Source organism: Artibeus jamaicensis, unplaced genomic scaffold (assembly GCF_021234435.1).
Source record: "Artibeus jamaicensis isolate MK-2021 breed Jamaican fruit bat unplaced genomic scaffold, CSHL_Jam_final contig_1128, whole genome shotgun sequence".
In the NCBI taxonomy this organism is placed as follows: Eukaryota; Metazoa; Chordata; class Mammalia; order Chiroptera; family Phyllostomidae; genus Artibeus; species Artibeus jamaicensis.
The window spans coordinates 2,009,670-2,033,933 of record NW_026521220.1 but is presented as its reverse complement, the minus strand read 5'-3'; the positions used below and the strand labels follow the sequence as shown (position 1 = coordinate 2,033,933).

The window sequence follows — 24,264 nt, the reverse complement described above, 5'->3', positions numbered from 1 at the left end:
TGCATTTGCAGTGGGGCCTAAGAACCTGCATTTCTAATGCATTCTAATGTGATGTGAATGCTGCTGGTCTGGGGATCATACTTTGGAAACCACTGTTCTAGCCTATGGAAATAATCCAAAATACCTGAAAAGCTCTCTAGAGCAAATATTACTGATGATGTTATTTGGAACAGTTAAAACTTAGACCAAGCCAAATGACACACCAGTCTGACAGAATTTTGCACAGCCACAGAGGTAGGGGGTGAGGGGTGGCTGTGGAGACCAGACATTAACTGGAAAACATCCATGACAAACTTCAGCCAGAAGCAGAATGGGAGGTTCTTTAACTGAAATTGGGTGAAACTGTGAACAGGTAGAAGGACTAAAACACAGTGGCAAAGGACTGGATTATGAGTGTTTTTCTTCACCCGTCTCCTATGTTGAAGGTTTTGAAATGTGGTTATATTAACTTTACAATTAAAAATTTTAACAGTAACAAAAGCAAGCAAAACTACTCTGTATGACACTGTATCACCACATATTTGCCCAAACCCACAGGAGGTGCAGCACCAAGAGCGAGCCCTCACGCAGACCGTGGACTCTGGGTGACGAGTGTCACGGCGGGCTCACTGGCTGCAACACATGTCCCCCTCTGGTGGTGGCACTGACAGTGAGTGTGTATGGGAATGGGGGTATAGAGAGCTCTGCAGTTTCTGTTCAATTTTTTAAATAATTTTTTGGGGAAGTTTTAGATTTGTAACAAAATTGAGAAGGCACAGAGCTTTGCTGTCTACTCCCCGCCCCCACACATGCACAGCCTCCCCCAGCATCAACATCTCCCACATGGGACACACTTGTTACAGCTGACGAACTTACACTGACATACAGTCACCCCAAATCTACACTTTACCTGAGGGCTCATTCTTGGTGGTGTACATTCTATGGGTTTGGACAAATGTATAATGAAATATATCCATCGTACAGAGTATTTTCACTGACCCCCAAATCCTCTGCTCTATCTACTTTCTGTTCAATTTTGCTTTGGAAAAGAAAATTGATTAACATTTTCTTGCTGTGAACCTAAAACTGCTTTAAAAAATGAAAAATTTTTAAAAGGGGCATATGTTGCAAATAACTTTTTATCTATAGTGACCGGAAGGGACAGAACACCACCACGTGTGCAGGCAGCCCAGCCCCGTTTACCTGGTGCACGTCCCTCCTGTAGCCGGCATCGTTGTTGCTGCCCCCGATCACATACAGCTTGTCCAGGAGCGTGGCCATGCCATGCCAGGCACGCCGCACGGGCCCGTCGGCCAGCACGTGCCAGCTGTTGCTGTCCGGGTCATAGCAGTGTGTCTCTCTTAGGTAGTCCTCCCCTCTGCGGCCGCAGGTAATATACATCTTGCCCTCCAGCGTGGCACCAGCATGGGCATACACCTGCATGGGTCACCAAGAGAACAGGGGCAGGCAGGGAGGGGGCAGGAGGGCAGTGAGGGAGGGCAGCCAGCAGCCCTTGCCAGGGCCACTCAATCCCATAATTACCTGACACCTCTTGGTCTCACCAATTTCCTCTTCCTATTCCGGTAAGAATGCTCCCTGCCTTTTTGCTAGATGTACTGCTAGTCACCCACCCCTGACCTCTTCCTGATGGGGAATGACTCTACAGACCCAGAGATGACTCTGAGCTTCCATAGGGGAGAACGGAATCTCTGTCTTTCCCTTGTCCCGAAAGGAGAAATCAGCATGGGGGAATCTCAAAGAAAGCTAAGCATCATTTGCAGAGTCAAAGGAGAAGAAACAGCACTTCTGGGAACCCTTGACCCACCGTGAGTTGCTTCCACTTCTCCCCCACTTCCAACAACTAGCCTATCCTCCAGGCCTGCTGAACCCACTTTCAAAAGACTGGTTTGCAAATGATATCTGATATGGTGAGGAAAAAAGCGAAAGGCAAAAGTCAAAAAAATCAAACACCAAGAGTAATCTTTACTTATGGGTTTGTGTGGGAGAAGGCAATATATCACCCTGCTTTTGATTTTGGTCTTCAACCTTTCACATGCTTTCCGCTGTGCCCGAGTGCCCAGCCAACCTCTGCTACAGGCACCCCTCATGCCGGTCCCTATTGCTCCAAGGACCTCCTATCTCATACCTATCCCACACGAGGCCCTCCTGCTGTACCTGTGGGCACCAAGAAAGGGCACTGTTTTGGCAGGTGGGGTGGGGTGGGGAGAGGAGCCCCATGGGGTATGGAGGCTCCAGGGTTTGGTCCAGGAACAGCCACCAGCACTCAGGCTGTGTGGTGGCACAGCAAGTGGATGGGGAGGTAGACGGAGTGGAGAGCAAGAGTCAGAGCAGTGGGCAGGATACACACCAAAAGCTTAGGTCTTCACCCATCAACGGTGGGGGTCTGGAGAGGTTTCGTTTTTTAAAAATTTAACTCCATTTTGATGTAAGTATAGTTATAAAAAATAATTCAGGCCCCACGCACCTTTCAATCAAGACTCCCTGATAGTAAGAGTTTGTATAACCACAGTGAAATATCACACCATGACCCTGACACTGACAGTTAGGATACAGGACGGTTCCATCTCCACCAGGATCCCTCCTACTGCTTGTTTATGGTCACACCCACTGCCATCCTGCCCTGAAACCACTCCTTAACGCCAGCAACCACTCATCTGTTCTCCGTTTTGCCATTTCAGAAGTGTTACATGAATGGAATCATGTCATATATAACCTTTGGGGATTGGCTTTGTAGGCCAAACCAGGTTCTCTCCTGCTGCTGCTTGTATCCATAGTTTATTCCTTTTTATCGCCAAGTAGCATTCCATGCTGAGCACCAGCCACAGTTTGGCCATTCACCAGTTCAAGGATATCTGATTTGTTTCGTTACTGGCTGTTACCATTAAAGCTGCTGTATGTTAACGTAAAGAAGTTTTTGTTTCTCGGGGGAAAATCCCCAGGATGGCAACTGCTGGGTCTCGTGGCCAGCAGAGGTTAACTTTTACGACAGTCACTCTTTCCCAGCCCGGCTGTGCCGTTACCTTCCCACCCGCAACCTGTGCAGCGAACTGGTTTTTCTGCATCTTCACCAGTATTTGTTGTCCCTATTTTTCATTTTAGTCATTCTGAGATGTGGTTTTAATTTACATTTCCCTAATAATTAATGATGTGTTTTACCATCTCTATGTCGAAATAAAAGCTGAGCACATTTGTACGGGCCTATTTCTGGATCTCCCATTGCGTTCCAGGGACCTGTCTCTCCATCCCCCAGCACCACAGTGGTGATTACTGTAGCTCCGTAGTAAGTCTTGAAATTGGGTAGATTGATTCCTCCCGCTTTATTCTTTTTCAAAATTATTGGAGCTATTCTAGGACCATTTGCCTTTCTATATAAATTTCAGGATAAGCATTATAGCCACAAAAACACCTGCTGGGATGTTGTTAAATTACCGTATGTCAATTTGGAAAGACCTGGCATTTTTTATCATTTGAGTCTTCCGATGCGTGAATGTGGTATGTCTGTCTCCCCACTATTTACATCTTCTTTCACTGGCATCTTACAATTTCCAGCATATAAATCCTATAAATGTTTTGTGAAGATTTCTACCTAAGCGCATTTCATTTTTTGAGCAAGTGTAAATGGCATTATATTTTTAATTTCGGTGTCCATGTGTTTATTGCTAGTATACAGAAATAGTTATTGATTTTTTGTACGTTTACGTTACATCAACCCTGCAATCTTGCTGAACTCATTTGTGGTGGGATTTTTGGGGGAGGGTAGATTGCTTCAGATTTTTGGCAATTTGTTGTTTGTAGAGTCAGTTTTATTTCTTACTTTTCGATTTGCGTGCCTTTTCTTTTTTTGCCTTATTTCACTGGCTAGAACTCCAGGGCTGTGTTGCATTAAGAGTGGTGAGAGCAGGCACTTTTAACCTGTCCCCAACTTAGGGGACAGTACTCAAATCAGTCTCTGGCCATTAAGTCAGTGTTAGTGGTAGGATTTTTGTTGATGCTCTTCATTGAGGAAATTTACCTCCATTCTTATTTTTTGAGTTTGATTATGAAAGGATGGTAACTATTGTCAAATATTTTTTCATTGACGATATTAATTTAATATGGTGAGTTACAATAATCGAATTTCACATTTGAAACCAGCCTCTCATCCCTATATAATGAACCCCATTTGGTAACGATGCAGTGGTTTGTTTCATTTTTTAATTTTATTTGCTAATATTTTGTTAAGGATACTCGTGTATATTTCTAAGAGATCTGTTCCCCCTTTTTAGTATTGTCTTTGTCTGGTTTTGATATCAGGGTAATATTACCTTCATGAGATGAATTGAGAAGCATTCTTTGTCTGTTTTCACGATTTCTGAAAATCATGCAGAACTGGTGCTAACTCTTCTTCGAACGTTCGAGAGAATTCTCTAGTGAAATCATCTGGGCCTGGCCATTCCTCAGTAGGCAGAGAGCTATTCAAATGATCTGATTTGTATTGAGTGAGTTGTGGAGATTGTAGCTTTTTGAGAAATTAATCCATCTCATCTAAGTTGTCAAATTTACATGTGTAGAGTGGTTCACAGTACTGCCTCACTATCCTTGTGATGCCTGCAGGGTTTGCAGCAATGTTCAATTTCATTCTTGATATTTTTAATTGTGTCTTCTCTTTCTTTTGGGCATATTTGTATGGGTGGATTTGAGATACAGTTTGGAGGTAAGTCTTGCTAGAAATTTGTCAATTTTATCTATCTTGTGAAAAAAGTTCTTTGATTTTCCTCTATTGTTTACCTGCTTTTATTAATTTCTGCTCTTCTCTTTATTATTTCATTTATTCTGCCTGGTTAGGGTATGTATATTTTGCCCTTCTTTCTCCAGGTTTTTGAGGTAGCAGGCCTAGATTGTTGATTTGAAATCTCACCCTCCCTGTCCACTAGCTAATGCAAGCTCTTAGTCCCTACAAGATTTCCTGGCAGAACAACATTAGCTGGTGCAACAAATCTTGACATGCTGCCTTTTCATTTATTTTCATATTTTTATTATGGGTCGAAGTTCCCCTTTCTAGGAAACGCAGTCTTCTGCCGTCTCCTCAAATGGACCTTCCCCAAACAGTCTATCTAGATTTGTCCAGCCATAGCCTCCTCCCTGGGCACTGTTTAGGTCAATTCCCTCACTGCACTGACCATGACTGGCAATTATTTTACAAATTTGTTTAGTGGTTAGGACTGGTCCCTCCCAGTGGGATGTAAACACCATGGGGGAGCCTCTGTCATTTCTTGTCACCACTGCGTCCCCAGGCCTTGGTAAAGCGTAAGTTAAATAGTTGCTGAATGAATGAATGTGTGAAGGAAGGAAGGAGCACTGGCAGTCAGGGAGAAACTGACTGAAGGCCAAGGCTGCCCCTCTGTGGCCACAATGGAAAACTGTGGCTTCCCACACAAAGACCCCCTTAGGCCTCTGCTCCATATGCCCAGAACAGACCCTCTCACTCCCATCTCATACCCTTCCAGAGCCGAATTCAGTTGTTCATCCTCATCCACCAGGTCTCAAGAAGCCCTGGTATCTCCTGTGCAAAATCTGCTCCTTTCTCCAAGATGGACACAGGGAGTATCTCTCTAGATGGGTTTCCTTCCCCAAAAAAGCTGAGGAGCAAAGAGCATGCCAGCTTTTCCTGCCTGAAAGGAACCATGGTGAGAGACCCTGACCTTGGAGAGAGGCTAGACCCATCAGAGAGACTCCTCGTCCCAAGGGTCAAAGTCTAAGGCCCTGGGGGACTGGGGAAGGGTGAGAGATAAAGAGGGGAGGTATGGAAAGAGGTTCAGAAAGGCAGGAGCTCCTGCCAAGACCCCAGAGCCAGTTCATTAGAATCCTCAGCAGAGGCCCACGTGTCCTCTGTGCCATCCCCTCCTTCTGAGGTGCTCAGGGATCCCCAAAGGAGTGTAACAAGTGCTCTCAAAACGACAATGCTGGTACCAACAGGGTGCACACCATGCTCTCAGAGGCTGGGACCTGGAACATGAGGGATCAGCAAGTCCTTGCTCTGGGCTCTCATGTCTGATTTTAGGGCTAGGGTCCAAGCACCCCAAAGCCACAGGACAAAAGAAAGAAATCTTCCTAAAGCATTGCCTTTGCACAATGAACCTAAGTTCAGACATCTCCAAATTGGAACAAACGAAAGTACTGTACAGGAGGCAAGTGATTAAAAAATACAAACTTTCTGGGCATTTTAAAGGCCCACCCTCCAGGGGGCCTATGGGAGAAGTGGGAGACTTCTGAGATTTCATCTCTCCTGTTTAACATCTTTGGACACAAGTTGGCTCATCTCAGCTGTGCTAAAGGACAGATGAGGGGAAGGTTTCTGTCTACATTTGACCTTGAGAATTAAAGCACTCCCTGAGGCCAAGATGGGAAGAGCAAGAAACGGTAAGATTCTGGGGAACGAGGTCTGGGAGCTTGAGAAGCTCTCCCAGGCAACTGGCAAAGTCGCACGGGCCCCCCCATCCTGCTCTCAGTGCAGGGTCTTTGGAGAGATGTGAACTCTGCTCACTGGAACTGATTCCCTGGCCTGGCCTTTGGCTCACTCGATACACCCCAGAAAGGAAAGCAGGTGAGAAAAGGCCCCCCTTGGAGGGGTTTATTTACCTCCCTCTTGAGTGGGGCCACGTAGGCCCAGGAGTTGGTGGCAGGGTCGTAGCGCTCCACAGCATTCAGGTCGTTGTGGTAGTCACGGCCCGCCACCGCGTAGATGTACCCGCCCACGACGCACACACACAGGTCGGCGTGCTCCTGCTGCAGAGACTGGATCTGGAACCAGCGGTTGTGCCGTGGGTCGTACCTTGAGAGGACATGAGGACAGCACATCACTGACAGGTGAGATGGCACCTCCTACTCCACCCATGTCCCCTGAACCCTCCCCTGGCTGCCTCCACACACCAGCACACACCCACTCACAGCCATGGCGGCAGGCTGCTACACACCTGGGAGGTATGGCCAGAAGCCTCTTGGGTTCTTGCTTATGAAGCTGGCCCCTTTCCAGGTGTAACCTGCCGTATGGTGTCTAGCCAACCCTACTATCCACCCCAGGTTGCCCAAAGGCTGTTCTTATAGCCCTCTCTACCTCACCTGTTTCACCTCACGGTCCCCCATGGCCCTGCCCCAATTCATTCAGGACAGCCATGAATTATGGACAGGTACAACAGCCTCCCCGCCTCCAGCCAACACCAACACACCCTCATGCATGGTCTGCTCGAGCCTGCCATGTGCACAGTGTCCACACCGGCTCACCTTCATCACAGCCCGCCCCTTTATCCTTTTGTGTACTTCGAGCTTTGCCAACCTCTCTAGCTGGGTTATCCTCTCCACTTCTCAAGGTCTCCCTCTCTGAAGGAGTCGGGGTGCTATCCCTCACATTGGACTGTGGGCACCATGAGGGCAGGCCTGTCTGGGATTCCAGGCTGGAGGAGCACTGCTGGGCCAACCAGGACGGGGGGGCACAAGGAGAGAAAAGCCGACCTCTTCCGAGCTACTGCTGAGCCCCAGTACCATATAGGTTACCACCAACCTATAGGTTACCTGTTACCACCAACCTTTGTGAAAACAAAAAACAAAAAACAAAAACAAAACCCTAGTTTCCAAGCAGCAGCTTCATCCTGCACTCTGCACAGAGCCCATCCCACCCATTCTTCTGCCTTTAAAGGGCTCCAAATTCTCAACCCAGGTGATCTCAGCCACTCCAGAACAACTAACTATAACCCTTGCTTTCTCCTGAACTTTGGACCTACAACTGTCTCTCTCCATCACCACCTGGCTACTCACCTGTCCACTGACCCTACCCTCACCAGCAAAGCTCCTGCTCACACTCCAAAATCCTATCACTGAAGCTCAGGCCCCTCAAAGCCCAAGTCCACATCCACCCTTCCAACACTCATTGCCTGTCCCAGGCTTGTCCCACTTTCCAGGGGGCCTCCTACTGCCTCTACCCTTTCTACAGGCCCCATGTGGGGCACCCAAGCAGGGATGCTGTGAATACAGATAATCACAGAGCCTCAAGTGGCCAGGGCACCGTGAGCCTGAGGCCCAAAACCCACTCTTCTCCTGACCAGCATCCAGCACTTTTCCCTGGGCACATATCCACCCAGGCACCTGCATTTCAGCTCCTGCTCCTGGTGCTTCCTTGCTCAATGGCCAATGCACAGGTATAGCCTCTTTCACATAAGTTTTTATTTCTCCAAAGGAAAACCAACTCCAAAGAGGTTAAGTCAAACTTCAAGTGGTTCAGAAGAGAGTGAATAAAGTTTGCTTTGGCTTGTGCCACATACTGGTCAGTGAAGAGATAAGATGCATCCTTTACCCCAAAGCACAAGTTAGACTCATTCTGCAGCCATGCCTTCCTACCCATATCATTTGGCCAGCCCCTCCCTGCTCGCCAGGAATTCCAGGAACCAAGCTGTCTCAAAAGTCAGGGCCAACAGGAGAGACAGGTGCCTGGATCGCACACAGATGCAGGCTCGAATCCCAGCTCTGCCTGTGTAGCTGGGTGCATCCCAGCTTTTGCTCTTGGCATTCACTTAGTTTCCATACCTGTCCAACGAGTGATGTCATCTGCCTAGAAAAGCTATCATGAAGGATCATAAAGGACAACACGCATAAAAAGGATCCTTGTTAACCTGAGGGGAGTTTATAAAGAACTAAGGTTCATGTCTGTATTCCTAGACCTCAGCGTAGCACCTGATCAGGGCGGCCATACACTGCCTGCTGAATAAATTAAAAGGGTAAGATTACCAGCGGTGAAATCGATTCTTTACAAATATGTACTGCCCACCCACCGTGTATCAGGCACAGTGCTTAGCGTTGGGGATCCAGAGGGGAACTCAAGACGAGGGCCTTGTTTTCCATTTGAATAGGAAACAAGCTGAAGAGAACAGAGTGAATAAGTGCTCAGTGTAATTCAGGTAACACACACGCAAATAATAATAAGGTAAGAAGAGAGAGTGATCCATCTGCAGCAGGGGCTGGGGAGAGAAAATCTCTCTTATGGAGATTAAGAAGGGCCTCCTGAGAGGGTGGCATTCGAGAGACATGAATGACCAGGGACACAGGCAGGTGAAGGTTGGGAACAGGCAGCCAGGCCAGTCCAAGGTGCACCACTCAGAAGCCCTGTCGACTGGCTGGGATGGTGCCTTCTACTGCCTTTCCTACGCGCGACACTCATTCATGTACATGTCTCTTCTTTCCAATTTTTTTTTATTCCTCTTCTTTGACCGAGTGCACAACCTCAAGAGGAGTGCATATGGAGTGGCGAGGGAGGAAGGGGACATCTGTCTAGCCAGCCAGATCAGCCGAATCAACCCTGGTGACCAACGGGGTGACAGATGTTGCAGCTGGATTGCCCTCACATCCTCTACTTCCCTATTTTGGGCCAAGCTCAGGTCAGCATCTTCCGCTAGACTGAGACAAGAGCCTCCAGAGACTCTTACTTCCTTCTGGTCTCCTGCACGCACAGCTTCCCAGGCAGACTTCACTTAGATTTGTGGTTTCAGGTTTAAGGAAACACACACACACATACACATAAAGACAAACGCCATATATCAATAATTCAAAGGTAACCACAGTTTTGCTTATTTCTTATCTTCCCACTGTGTTCTACATCCCACATTTTCTTCTTTATTGGATTAATTTTCCACTTTGTCAGAATAAATCCCCAAGTAATTCTTTTTCTAATAAAAATAAGCTTATTTTGCATATAAGGATATAATCAGTTTTAATCACTTTAACGTAGACTTTGGATCATCCAACTGCAAACTCAGAAGTGAAATCTAGAGTCGGTACAATTATGTTCTGGGGTCCGTGTTAAATTCAGTAGACTTTTTCTTCAGTATTTCCACGACTTAAGCATTCCCATAACTATTAATGAAGTCCATTACAATTAACACATTTTTTGAAATGTACTTTAAAAGATTAATAGTCATGGGAATGCCTAAGGAAAAAAACAAGTTGTTATTCTCAGTAGGGTCAGGGCATGTGGCAACATGAGACCTACACGAGCTACTTACAAGGTAAGGTGCAGTCAGTTTTCTGTGGCCCAGAGTACGGCTATGAAAAGGCGCAAAAACAGGGAGTGGACAACACAGAGGCAATCAAAGAAATAAAAGAGAAACAGTGGTATCTCAGAGGTGAATACAATTTGCTCCAAACGAAGTAAATTTTTATATAGTTTTTGTACCAGTGCTTTAAGATATAACCTACTAAGTCCCTAGTACCTTAAAATGTAAAGCCTAATTTACTGCAAAATCTTGTTTCCTTATATTCTGAAAGCCTAAGGGTTATAAGGCTGGTGAAGTGTGGAAGGGAAGAAGGAAGAGAACCAAACTCTTAGATCACTCAAATTAAGATCCATCTTCCATCTGGCAGCTTTAAGAATCCACTGGGAGATGGAGGAAACATGCACTCTGTAGCGATGACAGACCCCAGGGCCCTCTCTGCCACCTCGCCAGATGCTCCGAACCCGAGTCCCTCAGCGATGCCCATTCCCTTCAGGAAAGTCTCACAACCTTACCAGCTACAGTGATCCAACTTCCTGATTGGAATTTGAGGCTGTGATTACCAATCACAGAGGCTGATACTAGCATTTTCCAGGGTCTGACTTGGGTCTCATAGCACCTACTTAAGAAGGGAAATTTAACCTTGGCCGGGTAGCTCAGGTAATTAGAGCATCATTCTGCTATGCCAAGGTTGTGGGTTCCATGCCCAGTTAGGGCATATACAAGAAGCAACAACCAATGAATGTAAAAACCAACATTTTCTCTCGAAAATCAATAAACTTAAAAACAATTTTTTTTAAATGGAAAGGAAAATCTAGACCAGCCTCGTGTGAAACTGCATGTAATAGGACAGACTACGGGCCAGCAGCATCCTGTCACTCTGAAGCCTCCCTGCAGGCAAACAACCACCCTATCATGTGCTGAGGGCCAGAGACCACAATACTCTGGAGACATCTGCTTTACAGGTTTGTGGGTTGCTCAGCAGGGAGGGAGAGAGATCTGGCCTTGCTTCTCCAACTGGGAAGGTGAGTTCCCTAAAAAAGAAACTTTCGCGGCTTGCCTGGAGGGAGGCTTGATCCGGGTGCTGTCACACCCACTGAGGAGGGCATCTGATACGAGTGAAGGTAACGTTTCCTCCTTTTGGAATCTGCTGTGCTCCTGTTTGACCACATGCTGCCAGGCTTTGGGTCTGATCAGGTTCACAAAGATTATCACTTCCTGGAGCCAGGAAAGAGCTGGCTGAGGAATGGTTAACTCTTCCTCAGTCCTTGTCACTATGCTTCTGAGAGTCATAGCCAGGCCAGACCCCACCCCTACCCCAGAATATAAAAATCATAGACATGAACTTGGTCTGCACCTAGCTCGCAGATGCCAGAAACAATTAGTAATCTCTCTCTCTCTGCCTCTCTCTGCAGTGCCATCTTTCAGCTTGTGCAGGGCAAAAACTTCCCGCAGGCACCAAACCCCAAGAAATCAAACCAAACTACAGTGGAGGGGGCTCTGGAAACATGATGGCGTGGAGGGTCGGAGAGTTGATATAAGGCTCAGCAATGCCTGTCAGCCTTTCCTGTTCCCCTGGGGGAGGACACACTTGGGAGAGCAGCAGCAACAGAAGCCATACTCCACCACTGGCTTGTGGTCAGAAGAGCAAAGCAGATAGGCAAAGGGAAGCTGGGATGAGACGTGTCAAAGTTCCAGAATGGGCAAGAGGGAAGTAGCAGCTGCCTGTCCAGTGCTCCCTGCTCCTAGGTCCCCTCCGTCTGAGGCCCAACTATCCTTTGTGCCACGGGCTCCCCTCCTCTGTGCTCAGCCAAGTGCAGAGTCACAACCCAGCCCCTCACTGACAAGAGAGCAGGCTGTGATCCAGGGTGAGTGTACTTTTGAGACTGGGACAAGAGAGAAAGAAAACATTCCAGGTCCCCTTTTATGCCAATGCCATCTACATTATCCAAAATTCACCTGGAATTAGTTCCACAAACAGGGTTATGCCAACAAGCCAAGATTAACATAAATGGCTGATTGCCTTCGTCCATGGTGATGTGCCCACACAGAACCTACTCCCTAAACAGCCCTAAGCCCACGACTCCTTCACTACAGCATAACCCGCAGACAGAGGTACTGCCAGGGACCCTTTCTTACCTCCAGCATCGGGATTCAGCACGGAATCCCTGGACGTTGTTGTCTCCCCCGATCAGGTACACAAAGTTGTTGAGCACCGCGATGCCCTGGTTGGACATGCGGGGGGCCAGAGAGGCAGTGAAGTGCTTCCACTCTCCCAGCAGGGGGTTTAGGTATTTGGCCTGGTCACTGAGGACAGTGGATGGTGTAGAGTGAATGCCCCCGAAGCCCACAACGCACTGGAAGTCCGACCGAAGCTCCGTGTGTGGGCCCTGCAGGCTGGGCTGCAGGCTCTCGTTCCGGTGGTACATGAGAGCATTAGCTACTATGTCTCTCAGTGGGCTGGGGTCCAGCTTGTCGTGAAGCCGCTGGAGGACCTCGACTTCCATTAGGGGAAACCGCACAGTCTCAAGAAGCTTGGGGGGCTCATGCAGTGAGATCTGGTCTGCCTGCACCTGCTCCGGGGTGTAATGGTAGAGAAGGGCGCCCTCGTACACCTCAGTCTCACAGGAGACCTCCAGGCGGTTGCTACTGAGGAGGGAGTAGACCTTCTCCAGGGGAAGCTGGCGGTACTTATCAGTCCTCGAGAAGGCCACAAAGTTTTTGAGGATGTAGGTGTCCAGCTGCTTGGTCAGGCGGCTCAAGTCAAATAGCTCTGCCAGCCGGTAGACATCAAGGATGTTCTCCTCATCTACCCAGGACATGAGGAAATCACAGCAGAAATGGATGATTTCTGGGATCTGTGAAGAAAACAAGACCCACTCATGCCTGGGAAATGGTGTCTGGGCACAGAAGGCAGCCGTGGCAGTTACATGGCTTACGAGGCTGTCCTCTGAGGCAGAGCCCCCTCAACCATCCCCAAACTTCCTTACAACAGAGGCTGGTGCAGCCTCTTTCCCCAACACCAAAGACAAGTGGGGCTCACTGCAGGAGGACTGGGTTTTAAATCCTCACTCATAAGTGATCTGTGGAATGCTCCTAAGCTGAGACTAAGTTTCCTCATCTATAAAACAAAGATAAAGTGGAGAGGAATAATGACAAATGACGTCATGCACAGGAACTCCCTGGCACAGAGCGAACCCCTAATACAGAACAATTGCCTTTTAGATCAAAAGTACTAGATCTCCAGAGAAGCTGGAAGCTGCACAATGGCCACCATGTCAGCTGTCCCTGGTTTGGAATGCACCCGAGACCCCCACCCTGACTCCCAGCTCTCTAGAGCTTCAGGCTCAGAGAACTCATCCCTTGCCCCAAGAGAAAGACCCAAGCTACCCCTACATTCCTAACAACCACCAGCAGGGCATTCCTAGACACTCACCCAGCACCCAACCTGGGACCCGCCTCAGAGTTCTCAAAAAGCTGAAAGCTATCCAGCTGGGGCAGAGGCCTACTCAACTCAATATCAAGGGGGCTCCGAAGTGGCCCACGCCTTTCCTTCCCCAACTGTGCAGAAGACCCAGGGGGTTGGAGGGAGGGCAAGAGAGAGGACACTTAGGTGGGAGCTGAGAATTGGGCCACAGGGCTAAAGGGAACCCTGTGATTACACCACCAAAGAACAGCAGGATATACAAGACAGAGGGTAGGGCTCTAGGGGAAGCTGCCAAGGTACTGCTAAATTCTTTAGAAAAACAGGATTTGGGGATTTCTCTAAAAACAGGAATACCTCACTAAGTCAGCATAATCGACAAATTGACAAGTGCCCACAGAATAATTCTGCCAGCATGTGAAGCTTAAAAATAAACATTTAAAATAATTGCATTTTGTCTGATCCAAGACATTTAGTACTTGCCAGGTGGGTATGTTAAGGGGCTGAATGGAAACCCATGAAGTGCCAGGCACATATTTCCTCACATGAAGTATCCCCAGAGTGCTTTGCTAGGTCCCGAAAGTCTTCCCTTGACCATCTGTTTTCTCCCTTGGCCTGCACACTTCTGCCTTGCTTCTTCTTCCTAAAATAATGCTTTTTAGATTTTTTTTAAAAAGATTTTATTTATTTATTTTTAGAGGGGAAGGGAGAGAGAAAGAGAGGGAGAGAAACATCAACGTGTAGTTGTCTCTCCGCACCCCCTACTGGGGATCTGGCCCTCAACCCAGTCACATACCCTGACTGGGAATCAAACTGGCGACCCTTTGGTTTGAAGGCCAGCACTCGAGCCACTGAGCCACACCAGCCAGGGCTAAAATACCACTTCTCATTTGTTGTGGGCAGGACACCTAGGACCAGGTTCTGGGTAGAAGGTGAAAGCAAACTGCCCTCAGTGGGCCTGGGGAAGCAGCTCCCGAAGAACCAAAGCCTCTCACACAAGGACCGTGTTGCCTTCTTCCCGTCCTTGTCAGAGCACTGGACCCTCCGCCAGGTGGAATCTCACAAAGGAATCACCTCAAGCCCACCCCACGAGAGGCTCAGCGAACAGAACTGGTCTGCTGGGGATGACTCAGTGGAAGAGGTCTTGCTGAGATTCATCAGGTTCCTGCAGACACCATCAAGAATCTAGCACAGGGCATAGCATATAGGCGTAGGGGAAGCCACCAAGAGCTAGTGGCTACATGAACAAACATGATCTGATGAGCCTATTGACTTGGAACTGTCGTGCCAAGTAAAACCTGCTTTAAAAACCATCACTGCATAAAAGCCTAACATATTAAAAATAAAACAAACAGGACTGGGCTGCTCAATGTGAAGTGGGGGCTCCCTCTGCTATGCTGTTCCCCAGAATGACCTGGAAGGTGCTGAGGAGCACTGGCCAAACCTCTGCCGTATGTGACCTGGGGAGAGAGCAGGTCTCTGAGCTCTCTGAGCTGATGGGTGGAAAAGGGAAAGTGGTCTTTTGAAAGGTGGTTTGGTACTGGTGTACATGTGATGGGTGTGCAGAGAAGAGAAGGCAGGGGCCAGCTGGAAGGTGTAAATGGAGGGCAAAGATGAGGACATGGAAATAGAACAGTAATGTTTATTAGGATGACCCGTGTAAACTTGGACACAGGGAATGGAGATGAAAGGGCTCAAAGAGACATGGAGGCTTGGCAGAATGGTCATGGGACACAGTACAGGGAAGTGGGGAGAGGAGCGTACAGCAGGGAGGAGACAATGCTGGCAGTGAGTCCCTGGGTGGAGAGCTGAATATGGGACTCAGGTGTTGCAAGAACCTGATGAGTTTCCAAAGCAAAAATAACAAGGATGTGGGGACAGAAGAATCTCTGAATAAAAGAAGGCAGGGAAATTCTTCTGTCATAAAGGCTACCCTGGCTCATGTCCACCTACCTATCATGCACAGCCAGACAAGAGTTACTTAAACCAACCACCAAGCAGGAGTTGAGCACCTACCTCGTACCACCCTGGAGGTAATGGCACAGGAAGCACACAGTGGGCGTCCAGATGCCCTGAACAGATTGGTTGATCTGTGACTTGACTTTTCCCTGACTGCCCCAAATGTGCTTTAATGTGAAAAAAAGTCAGGATCATGAATTCAGTGTATCTGTCTGATGGACAGCCCTTAAGAGCAAAGCATGTGCAGGCTCAGCCTGTGTAACTTCGCCAACATTGTCAAGAGTCAATTCAGTCTTTTAAAACTTAAGCTGCTCTTATCAAAGCCTTGGGAAACTTTTTGAGTTCTGTAGGAAAATAACTATTTAAAGTTCAATAACAAAGGGAAAAGCAGTTTCAGAGATCAATGAGACTAAGGGAGAAGACAGGCAGAAAGGGCCTAAGTGGCCACACTGGGGAAAGTTCAACTACACCCAATGCCAGCACCCACAAGATGCCACGGGCTTGACTTCGGCCACTTGTTTACATGCAGGACCGTTTAGTAGCAGGGAGACCCAGAAAGAGGAAAAGGAACCAGCAGAAAAGCAGAGGGCAAAGGTAGAGGAGGAAGCTGAATCTGAAAACCTTCAGAGCAGCTCTGCTTCAGTGTCCAGAGCTGGCCAAGCCAAGCACGCCCTGGGAGTCTCCACCCCACTCCATAGTCTCTCCTATCCTCGCTGACTGACCCACCCTCATGCCACTGCCCAGCAGGCACTGAGGGAAACCACACCTAGGAATGGGTGTGCTTCGATCCAATGAAGTAAGCCTCACCTGAAGCTGGCAGGCGGCAACCAGCGTCTCCTGGACATTGCTCAGGCTGAGCTCCAGCTCGGAAGTGTATATGAAGTGCAGAATTTGGCACATGGCATTATAGGATACGCCGTGGATTAGGACCTCTTCCTGCTCCATTTCCTTCAATCCCCCAGCAAACATACCTCTGCAAAGTGAAGACACAAGACAGTGGAGTTATACTAATTGGGACACCAGCCCAGGCTACAAAGGGCACAAGCATCTGGAGCATGGAGCTGGCTGACTGAGCATTAGTGTGTGACAGGACGCTGGCTCAATCTGAGCACCGAGTCATCCCACAAAAGGCACCCACAAACTCCTGACCAAGTCTGGGTAGCCATCCTAGAAAATGCTTGTCTCCTGTTTCATGTGCCCCAGGGAGTAACACGTGAGCCTCCTGGAGGCAGAGATCACGTCTGGCTTGCTTTCTGCTGCATCCTAGTATGCTTCCTGGATCACAGCAGCAGCCCAAAGCATGTTATGAAAGAATGAATGAATGAATGAATGGATGGATGGGAAACAGTAAGCCATTCCAGCCAGTATACATTTACTGGGCACCTACCAAATGCCGGGTACCATTCAAGAACAGAAGTAGTACCAAGTAATGTGCAAGATTCCTATACACACAGAGTTTAAAGCTAGGGAAGAAGACAAACAATAAAGAAACAAGGTATTTCAAAATGATGCAAAGAGTTTGACAGGGCAATGGATGGAGGAGAGCATGGCTGGGGAAGCACAGTGGGTGGAGAGCAATGGGGGGCAGGGAGGTTCACACTGAGGAACTGAGATGAGACCGAGAGGCACCTCACCAGGCAGGGGAGAATGTTCCATGTAGAGATGAACACCCAGGCGAGAACAAGTTTGGCACACAAGCAGCCAGGGCAAAGAGGAAGTGAGCTGAATGTACGACACAGGGCCAGGTCTTGCTACCCGCAGGGTAGGGTAGAGTCTGGACTGAAATCCAAGCACAATTGAGATGCTATGGGGGAATTTTATACTGGAAGGTGATGTGAGCTGACTGACTCTTCAAATTTGGGTGCTACTGGTCAGAGTGGAAGGGCTAAGAAGAGGCGAGAAGGTTCCTCCAAGCCTGCCAAGAGCCACGTGGCTGGAGAGCTATAGTTGAAACTACTCTGAAAGGGATTGGAGAGAACATGCTGACAGATGGAATCTAGCAGAGCAGAGAAAGAATCAGGCTCTTGACTGGGGCCATGGTGCAGCCAGCTGGGCAGGTAGGGACTTGAGAGAAACAGGGTCAGAGAGGGTAGTGGGAGTCCCACTGTGGCGCCATCAGTGTGCTATACCCCCCAAGGCATCCTAGTAGAGAGCTAGTTGTTCGGAAGGAAGAAGCTGGTGGTCATGGTAGGAATCAGGGCTAAAATACGGCAGTCAGTAACACAGAGATAATAGAGTAGCTATTTTTTACAGCTTGTTTATTTTTCCACTAGGTTAATACACATATGTAGCAGGAGACTTAAAATATACGAAAGGGTAAAAGTCTCTTCCCTCCTCTGAGCCAGGCCCTCAGTTCCCCTCCCCAGGGCGGCACTATCACCAGAGGCAGTCCACATATCTGCACTATTCTGACTTAACACACCTTGGACATGGATCCTTATCGGTATAATAGTGCTGCCCCTGTAAAGGTTATCATAATTGATTAAACCCACTCTTGCTGGGGCGCACTTGGATTACTTCTAGTTCCCCATTTTTTCACCCAGTGGATGGTCCTATCCCCACAACATTTTGCTTATGTGACTGCAAGGATAAATTCTCACAAAAGCAATTGCTGGGACAAAGGCTTTATATACATGTACACTTGGATGGTACTGCCCACACGCTATCAACTTTGTAAAGGAGAAACCTTATAACCAATGGGATAGATAATCTCATCAAATGTTTCAGAGCCATTTCTATATTCTTTTCTGAATAGTCCAGATTCTTTGCCCATTTTCTATTAGACTATGTCTCATTCATTTGTAGCAATCATTTTTGGATGAGTTGAATTTCTTTTTTCTACTTGAAAATTTTTCACTAAAAAAAAAAAAAAAGGTTTTATTTATTTATTTTTCAGAGAGAGGAGAAGGGAGGGAAAAAAGAGGAAGAGAAACATCAATGTGTGGTTGCCTCTCACACATCCCTTACTGGGGACGTGGCCCTCAACCCAGGCACGTGCCCTGAGGGGAATGAAACCTGTGACCCTTTGGTTTGCAGGCTGGTACTCAAACCAATGAGCCACACCAGTCAGGGCAAACTTTTTGATTTTATAATATGTGTTCATATAGGCAGGGCCAGCCCCCTTTCATTACCTTAGTTTTCCACAATTTACTGGTCACTGCTTGTCTTCAACTTGAACTTTAGAATCAGTTTGTGCAATTCCCCCTAGTAAACCCTCTCGGTATTTTTACCGGAAACATGCTAAGTATCTAGGTGGACACAGACAGAGCCAGCATCTCTGTAATGCACAGAGCAGGCCTGTCGCTAACAGCCAGCCAGCCTCTGACTGTCTTCGGAGGTTTTGCACGGCACCACCCCACAGACCTGGCATACACGTCACGTTTATTCCCATTTTACTCCACGTGCGGCCACCCAGGGCGCTTTCCCATACTCCAACGTACTCTCAAGGAGACGATAAACTCCAGAGGGTCAAAGGCTGAAACCCAAGGGATGACAGGTGTGAGCCAGGAGGTACACGGCCAGGCAAGGGCACAGAGGGCGGTGACTCTACACATCACATAGCTGTGTGGACCATACGTATACAATTCAAATCATCTGGCCTCGGCTTCCGCACCCACAGGGACCATATATCTTTTTTTTTTTTTTTAGCCTTTTAATTATTTTTATTACTCAAAAAGCTTCATTTTTTTATTTAGCTTTCTGACTCTGTGCTTGTGCCTTCAATACTTTCACAACAATTTTCTGCTCCTCAATAAGGAAAGCACGCTTGATCCTGTCATGGACACATTTAGCACACATGGATCCACCATAGGCTCTGCTGACATGTTTTTTTGTTTTGGACAACCTCATGAGAACTTTAGGTCTCACAGCACGAACTCCACGAAGTCTGCCTGGGCACACGCCACATGCAGATTTTGGTGCTTTCCCAACCTTTTTGGTATAAAGGTAAACAATTCTATTGCCAGGGGTTCGGGACAGCCTCGTTTTGTTGGAGGCTGTATTGTAGGACAGCCTCCGACGGTATGTCAAACGCTGGACCATTGTGAAAACCTGATGACAACGTTCCCGGAAGAAGGGGGACCATATATCTTGAGCAGTGACCAGGGCTTATGTATGTGAGCTTCCAGCCAGCACTGCAAGAACATAATGAGGAAGGGGGGCGGGGAGAGATGTGGCACTAAAAGACTAAGAAATGAAATGTCAAAATGTCTTTTTTTTAATTTATATTTTATTTATTTTTAGAGAGGGGAAGGGAGGGAGAAAGAGAGAGAGAGAAACATCAATGTGTGGTTGCCTCTCATGGGGCCCCCACTGGGGACCTGGCTTGCAACCCAGGCATGTGCCCTGACTGGGAATCGAACTGGCGACCCTTTGGTTTGCAACCCGCACTCAATCTACTGAGCTATGCCAGCCAGAGCTTCAAAATATCTTTTAAAAAATGTATGCCTGGCTGGTATAGCTCAGTGGATTGAGCATGGGCCTGCGAACCACACGATCGAGGTTCAATTCCCAGTCAGGGCACATGCCTGGGTTGCAGGCTGGTTCCCTGCAGGCCAGTTCCCCGCAGGGGATGCATGAAAGGCAACCATACATTGATGTTTCTCTCCCTCTCTCCTTCCCTTCCCCTCTAAAGATAAATAAATAAAATCTTAAAAAATAAAAATGTATGTGTGTGTAGAGAGAGGGCAAATATGCTAAAATGTTAACAATTGGCATTTAGGTGTTTACAATACTATTCTTTCACCTTTCTCACAAATTTGGTATTTTTCAAAATGAAATGTTGTGAAGCCAGAGTAAAGTTGAAAGAAAATCTGTTTTATACCAAGATATTATACTTATAGCAGAAAATTCATTTTATAAAGTATAATATTACAAGTAAAGCCAAGTATATCATCTTTAAAAGAATAGAGAACATGGCCTGGAGATGAACAGCTAAAAGAAAAACAAACCTGAAGCCCCCTTCTTCTCTCTTGCTACTGACCAAGTCGCCAAACAAGCAGTGGGAGCAGCTTAGGGTGCGGGGGGTACCTGGCAGCTTCTGGCTGGTTCCTCCGGCCCAGTCATGTCAATAGCAACCCATCTGTCCATTGGAGCCAGGATAACCTATTATTTTCCTTATGAGAACAGGTGTCTGAAACTCACCTGAAGTAATCACAGGATGCAGCCAGCAGGATGCGATGGGCTTCAATGTGTCTCCCCTCCACCACCAGGACGACATCGAAGAGGATGCCGCTGTCCCGAAGAGCCAGTAGCCCCCGGAGCAGGGCCTGGGAATGCTGTGTACTTCGGTAGGTGTTGTTGACACAGTGTGGGGGAGAGGGCTGCGCGGGCAATTTGCACAGCTGGGTGAACTCCTGCTCCTCTGCCATTCTGACCGCTGTACCAGACCTCACCACCTTGGCCGTCAGCTGGCAAGACAGAGGGGATAAGGAATGAGCCAGGGAGGAATGAGCCAGCTCTGCTCCCATTGGCACCTGGGGATTGCTCACTGAGCTCCTTTTCCTCCATCCAGCTTATCTGTGCTTTCTGTGTTCTTAATTCTCTCTCTCCTCCCACCACCTGTCCAGACTTTGAGACCTTCTTTCTGATGACCTATGTCCCTTCATTGCCAAGAGTCTTTGTCCCACTTATCTCCTTCAGCACTGCTGTAAAGTGGAAGGGTTCTGGAGACATACCAATCTAAACTGAAGCTCCTGCCACCCCATGGACTCACCAAATGATCAACCTGAGCCTCAGGGTCCTCAAATGAAAAAAGGGAAATAGTAAAAGAGGAACATAAAGCATCTGCACAGACCAGGTTCTCAAGAGCTCTTCCTCTCTCCCACTGAGAAAGAACAAAACTGAGTTTCTCCAGGCAAAACTGAATGTATAACAATTACAACAGGCACTTGGTTCTCTAGTGAGGCACCCTCCCTATATTTGTCCTAGGACCATTAAAGTGGCTCGTATCACCTTGAAGGAGGTGGGATCTTTGCCAAAAATGGCTCATGTGACCGACTGCTCTGTTTTCTCTTGTAATGCCAGGAACATAAAGGTAGTTATTGTAACATCAATCTCTCTCCCAATCTTCTTACTAAGTGTACGGCTTCAAATAAGTGACTTCTCTTTGAGCCTATTTGCTCCTCCACAAGATGGGGATAATCACAGCATCTACCTCACTGAGATGTTATGTGTAGGTGAATTATATCCTGAATACAACACATAGGTACAAGGCCTTAGCAAAGTGCCCTGCATGTAGTAAGTGCTCAATAAAGGTAGTGGTTATTTTTTAAAATTGCAACAGGCTTGAATGGTGGTCAGGAGTCCCAGGGAAGGGTCCGGGACCTGTCTTCTTTACCAAGATTCTGAGATTCAAGATCATCAGCATCATCTTTTAAATTCAAGGTTACCATGTAATGTTTGAATCAACATATTTAAAAAAACGGATTTGACTAGGAGGTTCAGAAACTAATCAGTAAAACAAACCTACTTCAAACACTTTGGCCACACACTCCAAACCAACCAGAAGTGACCATGCACAGCTGGCTGCTCCAGATCAGGGAGCCGCCTGTCTTGCACCACATGGTGTAGCCAAGCTTTGCACTCTCCAGACCACAGCGCAGCCAGCTAGCCAGCAGCAGAGAGGGGTCACCTGTCACAGGGCCTTGAACATCTCTGCCTTCCTCATCTCCAGCTACTCCACTATCCCCTCTGCTAAACGTTTCTTCTCCAATTCCCTACTGCATCTCTACAAGAGAAAATGATACAAAATTTGCCAAAAAGAAGAGGCCCTTGTTAACTGCTGGGGCTCCCCCATTGCTTCCTCCTCTTCTCCCAGAACTTGCTTCCCATACATACAACATGCTCAATTCTCTGTGCTGGCCTCTCAGTAGGCCTCTGACCACCCACTCCACCTTCCTCCCCACCCTTGCTGACCCACCTTTCTTGCCTGGAAATTCTGCCCTAATAGCAACTCCTTTCCTCTTTTCTGACCTCTTCCCTTCAGCCAACACACCCTGCACAAGCCCACCCCTCTCTCCCAAGAGTCTGCCCTGCATTCCCAATCACACCTCCAATTCAGTTTCTAATCCAGCCAGCAGCCCTCCCAACTGGTCTGGTTTTGTTACTGGTACAGCCATCATTTCCATGTCAGAAACCTCATGGGCTCAATGATCTCTTTTCCCGTCTAAGACACAAGGACAGCCCTTGCATCCTGTCAGACCCTTTAATGCCATGCCTCCATCCCAGATGGCCGTCCCTTTGTTCCTCCACAGCCACCACAGCAATGACACCCAACTGGTTTCCTACCAACTGCCATATCCTCCCCAGCTCCTCAAAATGTCCCATAAGCATGCCACCTGATTTCTCAAATGCTGGCTCCCTACCACCTACTTGGGGCTCCACGTGATATGGCTCAAAACACTCCTGCCCCTGTTCCCTGTCACTAGCAGTGATTCCACAGAACACTAGACAACGATGAAAATTAGCAGGAGAACACAAACTACAGTCAACGTGGAGAAATGTCAAAAGCTGCACCAAAAAAAGAACAGTACATTGCAGAATATGTGTAGTACAATTTCCTTTACCAAAAGTTTGAAAACAGCCCTGGTTGGTGTGGCTCAGTGAACTGAGCACTGGCCTGTGAACCAAAGGGTCACGGGTTCAATTCCCAGTCAGGGCACATGCCTGGGTCGTGGGCCAGGTCACCAGTAGGGGGCACATGAGGGGCAATCACACATTGATGGTTCTCTTCCTCTTACTCCCTCCCATCCCCTCTAAAACAAAATAAATAAAATCTTTCAAAAAAAAAAGTTTGAAAACACATACAGCACTACTGTCCAATACTTCTTATAGATAGATGTTATGACATAAAACAGTATAGACACTTAATGAGAATTCAGGGTCATGATTATCTCCAGGAAAGAAAAAGAAAATGTTTTTCTTAAAAAAAAAAAAAAAGAAAACAATAGGATATGATAGGGAGAGGCGGTATGTTATTATCTGCACTTTATCTGTTATTGTGAAATATTTAATCACTGAATTCTGAAACCTGTTTTTGAATATGTAATATTCATGTGATTCAAATTCGAAAGGCACAAAATGGTACAGTATATTTTGAAATTTAAATTTTCTTCCCACGTTAGGCTCTACCAGATCCTCTCCCAGAGGAAACTACAATTCTTTCCCCAATGCCCTTCCAGATGGTACCTATGGAGTCACAGAATCTGTCACTCCACACCCCGCCTTTTAATTAGCTTTTGTATATAACTTCATATACCTCCCACAGTCCATTGTATGGATAACCATATTTTACGGCACATCTGGGTTTTCTGTTTACTATTGTAGACAATTTGCATTGAAAATCACTGAGATGTGCCATATATGCAATAGTTACCTGAGGAAAATTTCCTAGATACAGAACTGCTGAATCATTTTAATTTTAGTATATGTCATTTTAATGAATATTGCCAAAATGCCCTCCACAGAAAAGGAACCAATTTATTTCACACCAGCAAAAGTATGAGAATCTGATTCCAATTTCTCACCAGTGGTGTTTCTTTTCTTTTCTTTTTAATCCTCACTCAGACATTTTTTTCCATTGCTTTTAGAGAGGAACACTGATGAGAGAAGCAGGGGTAGGTTGCCTGTCATACAGGGATCATACTCACCTAGACTGGGGATGAACCCACAGCCTAGGTTACGTGCCCTGACCAGGAACTGAACCTGCAACCTTGGGACTATACTCCAACAACTAAGCCACACCAGCCAGGGCCAATAGTGTTCCTTTTTAATCTTTGCTGACTTCAAAGTTGAAAAACAGCATCCCACAGTGTAACTATATTTTGATAATTTTCACAAAATCATAAAAAACTTAAGTCAAATGCA

General features: G+C 47.1%; 2 protein-coding genes across 3 annotated transcripts in view; both read right to left on the bottom strand.

The window, feature by feature from the left end:
- Positions 1–24,264, bottom strand: part of KLHL22 (kelch like family member 22) — a 28,072-nt gene that overhangs the window by 2,488 nt on the left and 1,320 nt on the right. For both annotated transcript variants that reach the window (XM_053664778.1, XM_053664779.1), the window contains exons 2-6: positions 20,542–20,807; positions 16,207–16,372; positions 12,156–12,874; positions 6,619–6,811; positions 1,183–1,416 (exon numbers count right to left, since the gene is read on the bottom strand). In XM_053664778.1, coding sequence (XP_053520753.1) covers positions 1,183–1,416; positions 6,619–6,811; positions 12,156–12,874; positions 16,207–16,372; positions 20,542–20,768 — 1,539 coding nt within the window. In that variant the 5' untranslated portion in view covers positions 20,769–20,807. The remainder of the gene's footprint in view (positions 1–1,182; positions 1,417–6,618; positions 6,812–12,155; positions 12,875–16,206; positions 16,373–20,541; positions 20,808–24,264) is intronic.
- Positions 19,050–19,469, bottom strand: LOC119038907 (60S ribosomal protein L34-like). The gene has a single exon (XM_037131475.2). It carries the CDS (start codon positions 19,438–19,440, stop codon positions 19,087–19,089), a length of 354 nt encoding a protein of 117 aa, XP_036987370.1. The 5' UTR covers positions 19,441–19,469; the 3' UTR covers positions 19,050–19,086.